General features: G+C 38.3%; 1 protein-coding gene across 8 annotated transcripts in view; it reads left to right on the top strand.

Annotated features, from left to right (window-relative positions):
• The window catches only part of WDR7 (WD repeat domain 7), a 375,792-nt gene that overhangs the window by 24,262 nt on the left and 340,100 nt on the right, over nt 1-11,430 (top strand). For all 8 annotated transcript variants that reach the window (XM_028480810.2, XM_028480811.2, XM_028480813.2 and 5 more), the window contains 3 exons: nt 1,278-1,384; nt 2,938-3,016; nt 6,487-6,661. In XM_028480810.2, coding sequence (XP_028336611.1) covers nt 1,278-1,384; nt 2,938-3,016; nt 6,487-6,661 — 361 coding nt within the window. The remainder of the gene's footprint in view (nt 1-1,277; nt 1,385-2,937; nt 3,017-6,486; nt 6,662-11,430) is intronic.

Consider the following 11,430-nt stretch of genomic DNA (forward strand, 5'->3'; position numbering starts at 1 on the left):
CGTATCCCTTGCATCGGCAGGCGGACTCTCAACCACTGCGCCACCAGGGAAGCCCGAGAGTTTTTAATCATGAAAGGATATTGAGTTTTGTCAAACGCTTTTATTGCCTCTATTAAGATGATTATGTGATTTTTATACTTCATTCAATTATTTTTGTTCGTTTTTCTAGATTTTGGTGGGAGTACAGTCAGTTCTAGTTACTCTATTATGACTGAAAATGGGATTTTCTAGCAAAGCCATGTACATTGAAAATAAAACTAACAATTGGTAAATTTGATTTTCTTGGGAGAAATTAAAGAATTGACCAAGAGCATTTTTTTCTTTTTCCAGTGGAGGAACACAGAGTCTCTGTATAGAAATGGGGTTGGATGTATGAGAAAACATTCTAGGCCTGTTCTAACCATAAGCAATAATTGTATTTTTCTTTTAATTATAACTATGCAAAATATGGCTAAAGTGATTTTGATTCTTTGCAAAATGGATATCATGAAAGGGGCTTTAAAGGTATTAATCATATTCTGTTTTTTTTAAACTGGGTGTTGAGTATGTGGTTATGTATTTTTTTATGTCTTGTACATGTGTTACAAATATTATTTGTATGTATTAAATGTTTAAGAAAGATATCCTGAAATTACTTAAGGCCTTGAAGTAACCTGAAAGGACAGCATGCAGTTTGGTACAGAGTAGATGAATTTGGGGGCTGATTGCTAGACTATTTTAGAGTAGTGGGTATTAAGCCATTCTTTCATAAGGCACTATGGCACTAAATCATTAGTCTGTGAAGGTCAGTCTGGTTCCTGATAGTTAACATTGATATCAGCTTTTGGTAGGGTACCTGTTCTCTATTTTTTGTGTTTGGGGATGTCAGTCTAGAGACTCTAAATGTACTTTCAAATCATGCAAAGTATTATTTTAAAAATAGGTGAGGTTAAGTTATTTTATATACTAATTCACATTCTTAAGCTGATTTCTCAGTGTATTGGAGCTTAGTGCTAAACACTGCCCTGCTTTAAATCCTGGTTCCATCCTTCTCTGCATGGTATTGGGCAAGTAATGTCACCTCCTGGTTTTCCACTTTTGACTTAGAACTACGTGGTGGGATGATTGTGCTCATTAAATTGGTGGGAGTCAGTGTTTTGCAGCTCTTAGTTTTTGGTGTTCTGAGCAGTTCTTCTCAAATCTGTATCTGTATATTGTACTGAATATTTAACAGGATTCCTAAAAATGATTACTTTAAAAAATTTGGTACTAATATCAACATATTTGTGTATTTCTAGGTTAATCCTCGAGCACTGTTGTTTGGTCACACAGCTTCAATCACCTGTTTATCTAAAGCTTGTGCTTCTAGTGACAAACAGTATATTGTGAGCGCATCCGAGAGTGGGTAAGTATTTTCTTATTCACTTTTCTCCTCATAAGTCTGTATTGCAAATAGTACCACTGAATTAGTAGGTAGGGAATTTTTTTTTTCTTTTGGCGTGTCTTTTAAATAAATGCCTCAGTTGTTTCAACATAAAGATATTTGAAATATGGTTTTCAAAATGAATTTTATCTTTAGTAATGATTTTTATAATACTTTTTATTTTATTGTAATTTATGATTATGTTTTTGCCTTGCTTTTGAGAAACTCAGAATACCATAAAATTTAATCCCCAAGGCATTTTTACTGAGTTGGCCGACAACTCTGAGAGTTTTAAAAAACCTCAGTGATGCTAGGCTAGCATAAATTTGGAAGATGAAGCCATGCAAAGGTTTAAACAGTTATATTGATGTACATTAATGCACTAATATGGCTACATGTATTCCTAAGGCTCAGAATAGAGCTTGCTTTTGGAGAGGTAGGTCATTGAACAGTATTTGTAGGGTCTAGAGTGTGGGGAATTAGAAGAATAAACTTTTAGAGTGTTTAGAAAATTGTATATTTACACAATATGTTATTGAAGGGAGTTGGGGGACTGGAAGAGAATTATTTAAGAGCTTGTCCCTTCCACTCCTCATAATTTATGAATTTAAAAAGAACCTTGTGTAACTGAAAGGCAGCAGCAGGTGAAAACATAGTACCTTTTGGCCAATTAAAGGATAATTCATATTAGAGTGAGTATTCTAAATAGATCGGGTGAATTTCCTTTGAAAAATTTATACCATATGAGATATAGGAAAAGGCATCTTAAAGAATACCCTAATATCAGGATCATTACATTTTATTAATGTTGTCTTCTGTTAAATAAATCTTAAGTTTATTTCTTTAAAATACAAGGCATATTGACATTTCTAATTTCAAATGTTGTATCTTTAGTGTGAGATAAAGCTTTTTTCTTTTGGTATGCATGCAATAAAACTTCTGCAATAAATATGGAATCAAAACTGGAATATTATATTTAATTTGCAAAGATTAGGAATTCAGTTGACCTTAAGTTTTGCTTTTTGCAGTGCTAAGTTTTCTAGTAGGTTGATAACCGATGGAAAATTGCAGTCGTTTAAATTAAAAGTTTATTTCTAGTTTTTGTCACTTGCCCTTCATATGTCACTTAGCGCTGTGCTCTGCTTCATAATTCTCCTTACTTTGAGGCTGAGGGTGACGGAGCCACCGCTATCTGGAACAGAGGCAGAGGAGGAGAGTTCTGGAGGGTCTCATATCAGTTCTGGTCAGAACTACTCACAAGACTCCACCAACTAAAAGGGAGCCAGGAGGTGCAGTCCTCCCAGGTGCCCAGAAAGAATGTGGATCAAGGTGGGGGTGGTTAGGTTGGAGGGGAGTTTAGAATAGTGGGTGGGAGGACCAGAATTTTTGATGAACAGCAATAATGACTATATACTAGCAATACTTTTTCGGAAATATGTCAGTTTTAGTGGAAGATTAATTTTAAACCACTGTGACAAAGTTGAACAGTGCTTTCAAAACTCAGATTTAAAGTCAGCTGTTTTCTTATTTTATAGAGAGATGTGCCTCTGGGACGTGAATGATGGCCGATGTATTGAATTTACAAAATTAGCTTGCACACATACTGGCATACAGGTTAGTATCAATTTCTGTAACTGGCCAAGTCAGCACAATTTATTATAGGTGTACGATTGAAAAAACGTTTTTTAAACATTGAGTCTATATTTTTATATGAGAAGTGGGTGGGGATGGCTAATAGGACAGGAAGACTAGAATTAGAGTAGTAAAAGTATTTTTCATAAGACAGTGTGGTGGGGGAGGAAAGCGAAGAAGAGGAGACCAATGTTGAAAGATGTACGGTAAGCCGTTGTCGCTGCTGCTTCTGCTATCTGACTATCCTGGTCACCCAGCTGAGCGCCCCTGCACTGGTTGGGCAAGTGTTCTAGATCCCAAATAGTGGAAATCTCTCTTGCTAAAGCCTTTGTGATTCCACTCATGATTGACAACAATCCACCTTGGGGATGATACCCTTTTCCTTGTTTGTGCAGTTGGTTCTTGAGTTCTTGTTTTGACTTCACAACTCTATAAAAGAAAGGACCATTTCGTATGCCTGGCTTACACAGGAATTTGCACAGGAATTTATAGCTTCTCACTTACATTCCTAGTATTCTTCCTTATTCTTTCATAACTGTCAAATCCTTTGTGCTTCAAATTACTCATCATTTACTGTGTTGAGTGCTGGGAAATTACAATGTATATAGAAAATGTGATTTATGTTCTCAGTGGGAAAGAAGAGGGAAGAGAAGAGAACTCACATTTATAGCAAATATTATATAGGTGTTTCTTGTATGGTTTCTCATTTAGTCCTCCCCACATCCTTACAAATTAGGTAGGAGTATGTATATGTATAAGGAAGCTGATAGCCGGAGTGATTAAATGACTTGCCTCAGTCTCACAGTGAGTCATTCCTGGCACCAGGATCCCAAATCAGCTTTATCTGACTCTAGGGACGGTGTTCTTTCTGTTATATCATACTGCCTCCCTTAAAACAAACAAGTAAAATCATTTGTTGAGAAAGAAAACCTTCTGTGCGAACACAAGTTAGACAAGCAAAGGAAAATTTTCACAGATGGTTAGTGTGATATAAATCTTTAGTGACTACTTATTGCCCTGGCAAAGTCCTTTTAAAAATTGCTTCTTCAATGCTGTTATGGCATATGCTTTTTATTTAAAGGGCCTGTATTATTTATTTTTTATCATATGAAGAATCATCAAGATTTGTAAAGAGAAAAGGGATAATAAAATCATTTAGATTCATTGACTTTAGATAATTTAATTGGAAAATTATATATAAGTATGAAACTCATTGGATATATTTTAACTGTTGTATAATTTTATGATTTAAAAACTTTTGGTTTATATTTTAGGAAACATTATCTTTATTCAATATATTTTCAGTGCCTACTATTTATCAGATCCTGTATTAGGCCTTCTGTATTTAGATTGGCAGCCATCTCTAAGTAGAAGATGCTTTTTGGCATTTACTAGTGTGTGTGACAGTTGTTTCCTGGGTGATCCTCACCCTCTCAGGTTCAGAATCAGGTTTTTAAAAAAAAATTTGTTTATTTATTTATTTATTTGGGGCTGCGTTGGGTCTTCATTGCTGAGCGTGGGCTTTCTCTAGTTGTGGCGAGCGGGAGCTACTCTTCGTTGCGGTGCGCAGGCTTCTCACTGTGGTGGCTTCTCTTGTTGCGGAGCATGGGCTCTAGGCGTGTGGGCTTCAGTAGTTGTGGCACGTGGGCTCAGTAGCTGTGGCTCGTGGACTCTAGAGCGCAGGCTCAGTAGTTGTGGCGCACGGGCTTAGTTGCTCCGTGGCATGTGGGATCTTCCTGGACCAGGGCTCGAACCTGTGTCCCCTGAACTGGCAGGCGGATTCTTAACCACCGTGCCACCAGGGAAGTCCCCAGGTTGTTCTTATATATGTAGAAGTGATGAACCTTGATGGCATTGGCACTTACTGAAATCACAAGGAAGTGCCAACTTATTAAATTATCACATGGGGGCATCCCTTTTTAATATTTGGAAAACCTGTTTCCCCATTAGGGACACCTTTTTTGCCCATATCAAAGTGTCTTGGAAGCTGAATCAGCGTTCGGAAGATGGTTTGAGAATATAACTTTCAAGCAAAAGTGAGAGGCATTTTAGTCAGGCAGATCTAATAAAATATCCCTGCCCTCAGGACAGAGCTCTTCTCTAGTGACTGCAGTGCACATGTCTTTCCTGGCTGGTGCTGAGTGAGCGCTGACAAAGTTTGCTTACGTGCACCCATCCCTTTCTCCTTCGCACATCCTCCCCTTCTGTGGGTCAAGGCTACCTATGGTCACATTATTATATGCATGCGAGAGCCTGGCAGTCCCTGGGAGCCCAGATCGTGTGTTATGGGTCAACCTGAGATCTACAGGTCCCCCCTGTGATAGTCTACCTTTTATTAGACCGCTCTCTGGGGTTTAGTGGTGCTCCTTGCACTTAGTTAATGTGCTCCATGCTCAGTGTTTAAGAAGTTGTGCTCCTTGTGCAGGGGACTTCATCTTCATAGAAAAGACTGTCTTCCTTCACTTGCAACGTTGAGCTCTGAGCAGTGGATGGATGAGTGTGGGAGCAGACTGGACCTGGGTTTCTTGCTTATCTCCCCAGTTGTGGAGTGGTTACAGCATTGCCCCTTGTGCGGTGTCTAGCTTGCCCTCACGTGATTTATATAAGGTCCAATCCCTTGGAAAGTAGTAGTCTGGTTCCTAGATGTCTTTACCTTCTAAAAATCCTCTAGGAGAATCATTCCACTAAGAGGGTCACTTTTTTTTTTTTCTTTCTTTTTTTGAGGCTAAGGGAAGACAGAACCTTTGATAAGTTGTTGGTCTTCGAGTCATTCTTGCTCTGCTCTTTGCCTGATGGAAACTCATCTTATCCTTTTGAGTTATTCTTGGCATGAGTAACACCATTGTATTGGTTCTTCCTCTATTTTTCTTCCACAAAGTATAAATGTGCACTATGAGAATGGTTTATAACGGTTGTTTCACACTCTTATCTAAAATAACACACTGAGATTACTCAGAATTTACTTCTGAGTATATTTGAACAGAATCATCCTTGCTTCTAAATTTTATTTGGTCATAACTAGTAATTATAAACCTATCCTCACTGATTCTCATTCATCTCAAACTCATATATTATTTTCGTGACCCACGTGAGCTACCCTTTTGCTTTGATTTGTGAAGCTGATTTTATTCAGGTGTTTTATTAATTCATTCAACAACCCTGTTTTAGATGCTACAGGAGTACAAAAAAGAGTTATCATGAATTCTGTTCCAAAATAGTTCAAAAAGGAAGATATTAGGAAGAAAACAATTTTGTTAGATATTGTGAAATATTAATGTAACTTGATGTCTGCACATGTGTAGACATGTGTATATGTAGATGCATGTAATATGTACCATATAGTACATGTCTGGAAATATTACTGGAGAAATTGAGCATCATAATAAGCTTGGTGAATCCATGTGAATCAAGTATCTCAAGTAAAAAGCATTAAAAAATCTTCTTCCTTTTAGTTCTACCAGTTCTCTGTTGGAAATCAGAGAGAAGGAAGGCTTCTATGCCATGGCCATTATCCTGAAATCCTCGTGGTGGATGCCAGCAGCCTTGAGGTGCTGTACTCCTTAGTATCAAAGATCTCTCCAGATTGGATTAGCTCCATGAGCGTTATTCGATCCCACCGAACACAAGGTCAGTGTGCCCTTTAGGAGTTTCTACACTATGACTTAATGGTCAGTTTACTGTAGAGTTGTATGATGTGTCACATATTAATATACTTTGTTATATTGTATTCTTAGGTTTAAGAAATAACTTCTGTCATGATTTATGGTCTGTCCCTACCTTCATAAGGGAGTCTCTGATTGAATTAAGACTTAAAGTGTTACATTGTCTCCATTCCATGGCATAGATCACTAGCTTCTGGCTGTCTTAGAGTGTGTCAGTGATTTTCTGAAGTGGAAGAAGACTATCTTAACCCCTTGGAGGTATGGTGGGGGGAACTGTAGTTTATCTGCGTATTTCTTGGGCCCGATTTTGTTACTTGCTGAAGAGGCGTAGGAAGTGTTTCCATTTTTTGTGGAGACGATGAAAATGGAGGGGATTACACACAATTACATTTAATGAAAGGTCCTGGTGAGTGCTTGGTGTGTAGTTGTTGCTCAACAAATGCAAGTATGTTTTCCTCATTTCCGTTGGAACCTTTCAGTAACAATCGTGAGAACGAAAGTAAAATTGTTCAGGACAAGAACAGTACTTAATACTGAACATGTATATTCCTATATGTCTCTTTTGGAGCATTTCTTTCCTCCCGAATGCCTCATAGTTGTGTGCTCTTCTGTAAAGGCTGACCTGTAATTAGCACCACTGCCACTGCCGTGAGGCTTCATTTACTGAGTGCTCACAGTATCGGGCTCATGCTGAGTATTTACATGTGGTAACGGTTCTCACAGCACCCAGTGGGATAGGTACAGTTGTCTTAGGATGTGTGGATGCGGAGATGGGTGAAGTGTAGCATGGTGGAGTCTTTACTTACGATCACAGAGCAAGTCTGTGGCTTACTGGTGCCCAGATAGACCCCAGAGTGGTTACTTTACCACTGTGTTACACCACCTCCCTTGGTGAACTGCCTTCAGTTTCGTGGGAGCTTTCCTTTATTATCTCTTATGGTTTTTATTCAACAGCCATTCAGCAGATATTTATTGAGTGCCTACTGTCTTCTAGGTACGAAGGATTGAACTACTGAAGGGACTCAAATTCTAGTAAGGGAGGATGATATATAAACAAATGGCAGTTCAGGGTGTGAAATGTGATGAGACAGAGAAATAGCACAGAGGCTAGAATTAGTGAAGGCAGTGAAGGGGCTTTGAGGGCAAGTAGGAAGTCTGCCCAGATTAGATGAAGTCTCTAAAAATAGTTTGTACATAGGTACAAAAAGCATTATCTAGGTGTGTGTGGGAAATATCCACATGTGAAATATACATGTACACACGGGTCTAAATAGGATAGAATGTAACTTTAATGGAAAATTTTGTGCTGTGCATGCATTTCTAAGTGTTGTCAGTTTATAATGTTGCTGACATACACAATGTTTAATCTGCTTTACCCTATTCTACTGTGTAGATATTTGAGAATTTTAGATATATTGGTATGTTGCACTTTTTTTTTTTTCCTTTGATGGGACTTCCCTGGTGGTCCAGTGGCTAAGACTCCACACTCCCAATGCAAAGGGGGGAGGCGGGGGCGGGGGGGCTGGGTTCTATTCCAGGTCAGGGAAATAGATCCCACATGCCGCATAAGAGTTCACATGCCGCAATTGAAGATCCCACGTGCTGTAACTAAGATCCGGTGCAGCCAAATAAATAAATAAATATTAAACAAAACAAAACAACAAAAAAAGAAAACTTGTATTTATGTTTTTTTGTTTGTTTCTTGCGGTACGCGGGCCTCTCACTGTTGTGGCCTCTCCCGTTGCGGAGCACAGGCTCCGGACGCGCAGGCTCAGCGGCCACGGCTCACGGGCCCAGCCGCTCCGCGGCATGTGGGATCTTCCCGGACCGGGGCACGAACCCGTGTCCCCTGCATCGGCAGGCAGACTCTCAACCACTGCGCCACCAGGGAAGCCCAGTATGTTGCACTTTTACAGTATTGACAGACTTGTGAGTAGTTGTTCTAGCTTCTTTGTACAGAGACTGTGGAATTGTAATCAGTGCATTTCAGTGCTTTACCTTGCTTGTGGAGCCAGGCAGTACAAATAAAGTTTATATTGAAATGTAGCAAAAACTGTTTTTCAAATAACAGTAATAACTAATTTTTATTGATGTGTTGAGGGCTATACCTGTGGTGTGTCTTAATTCTCATAACAGACCATTAAGGTAGGTACTGTCATTACTTTATTCATTTACATTTGCTTACAGATAAACAAATTGAATTTAGGATAGGTTAGTTAAGTTATGCACAGTTCATTGGTTAATCAGTGAAGAAAATGTGATTTTAAAGCATACTCCCTCACTCTGGAGCCTGCATTAGACTGCTATCTAACGCCCCTCCTCTCAGAGTTCACGAATATTACTGTCGTGCTGTGACTGCTCCCTCACCCGAAGCTGATGAATTTAGGTTTTATGTCATGTCCTTCTCTTGATCATGGCCTATGGAGGGTGTGGTGTGCAATAAAATGGCAGGCAAGGGAGGTGGGGAAAGGGGAAATGTGATCCCTGAGAAAGAAAGTGACTGTGTTCCCCCATGATGAATAACTAAAAGTGAACTTTGAAGAATAAAAGTTGTGTTTGATTTTTAGTTTTTTAAATTCTTGAAAATTTTTTTCTTAAAAGTTATTTTTTAGCAATAGTAATCAAGAATATTTGACATTATTAAAACTGGTAAGTTAGAAATAAATCAAGCAGCTAAAAATAACTCTTCCTTGAACTCCAAATTTTTGATCATCTTCATTAACCTGTTTTGAAATCTGTTTTCTGTTGTTTCATAAAATATAGAATTAGGTTTTCATGCTAATTGTAAAACATGCTATTATTTAATTTCATTAAAGCAGACCACATAAGGGAATCCCCATAAGGTTAACAGCTGATCTTTCAGCAGAAACTCTGCAAGCCAGAAGGGAGTGGCAGGACATATTTAAAGTGATGAAGGAGAAGAAACTACAACCAGGATTACTCTACCCAGCAAGGATCTCATTCAGATTTGGTGGAGAAATTGAAACCTTTACAGACAAGCAAAAGCTAAGAGAATTCAGCACCACCAAACCAGCTTTACAAAAAATGCTAACGGGACTTCTCTAGGCAGGAAACACAAGAGAAGGAAAAGACCTACAAGAATAAACCCAAAACAGTTAAGAAAATGGGTTGAATGGATACAAAAACAAGACCCATATATATGCTGTCTACAAGAGACCCACTTCAGACCTAGGGACACATACAGACTGAAAGTGAGGGGATGGAAAAAGATACTCCATGCAAATGGAAATCAAAAGAAAGCTGGAGTAGCAATTACTGTATCAGACAAAATAGACTTTAAAACAAAGATTATTACAAGAGACAAAGGGCACTACATAATGATCAAGGGATCCATCCTCATAGTAGGGGACTTTAACACCCCACTTTCACCAATGGACAGATCATCCAAAATGAAAATAAATAAGGAAACACAAGCTTTAAATGATACATTAAACAAGATGGACTTAATTGATATTTATAGGACATTCTGTCCAAAAACAACAAAATACACATTCTTCTCAAGTGCTCATGGAACACTCTGCAGGATAGATTATATCTTGGGTCACAGATCAAGCCTCGGTAAATTTAAGAAAATTGAAATCATATGAAGTATCTTTTCTGACCGCAACGCTATGAGACTAGACATCAATTACAGGAAAAAATCTGTAAGAAATACAAACGAAAGAAGAACAAAAAAACCCCAAAGTTAGCAGAAGGAAAGAAATCGTAAATATGAGATCAGAAATAAATGAAAAAGAAATGAAGGAAACGCTAGCAAAGGTCAATAAAACTAAAAGCTGGTTCTTTGAGAAGATAAACAAAATTGATAAACCATTAGCCAGAGTCATCAAGAAAAAAAGGGAGAAGACTCAAATCAATAGAATTAGAAATGAAAAAGGAGAAGTAACAACTGTGACACTGCAGAAAAACAAAGGATCATGAGAGATCACTATAAGCAACTACATGCCAATAAAATGGACAACCTGGAAGAAATGGACAAATTCTTGGAAATGCACAAGCTGCCGAGACTGAACCAGGAAGAAATAGAAAATATGAACAGACCAATCACAAGCACTGAAATTGAAAGTGTGATTAAAAATCTTCCAACAAACAAAAGCCCAGGACCAGATAGCTTCACAGGTGAATTCTATCAAACATTTAGAGAAGAGCTAACACTTACCCTTCTCAAACTCTTCCAAAATATAGCAGAGGGAGGAACACTCCCAAACTCATTCTACGAGGCCACCATCACTCTGATACCCAAACCGGACAAAGATGTCACAAAGAAAGAAAACTACAGGCCAGTATCACTGATGAACATAGATGCAAAAATCCTCAACAAAATACTAGCAAACAGAATTCAACAGCACATTAAAAGGATCATACACTATGATCAAGTGGGGTTTATCCCAGGAATGCAAGGTTTCTTCAGAATATGGAAACCAGTCAACGTGATACACCATATTAACAAATTGACGGAGAAAAACCATATGATCATCTTAATAGAGAAAGCAGAGAAAGCTTTTGAAGAAATTCAACACCCATTTATGATAAAAAGCCTGCAGAAAATAGTCATAGAGGGAACTTTCCTCAACATAATAAAGGCCATATATGACAAACCCACAGCCAACATCGGCCTCAATGGTGAAAAACTGAAACCATTTCCACTAAGATCAGGAACAAGACAAGGTTGCCCACTCTCACCACTATTATTCAACATAGTTTTGGAAGTTT

This window comes from Physeter macrocephalus, chromosome 19 (genome assembly GCF_002837175.3).
Source record: "Physeter macrocephalus isolate SW-GA chromosome 19, ASM283717v5, whole genome shotgun sequence".
NCBI classification, from domain to species: Eukaryota; Metazoa; Chordata; class Mammalia; order Artiodactyla; family Physeteridae; genus Physeter; species Physeter macrocephalus.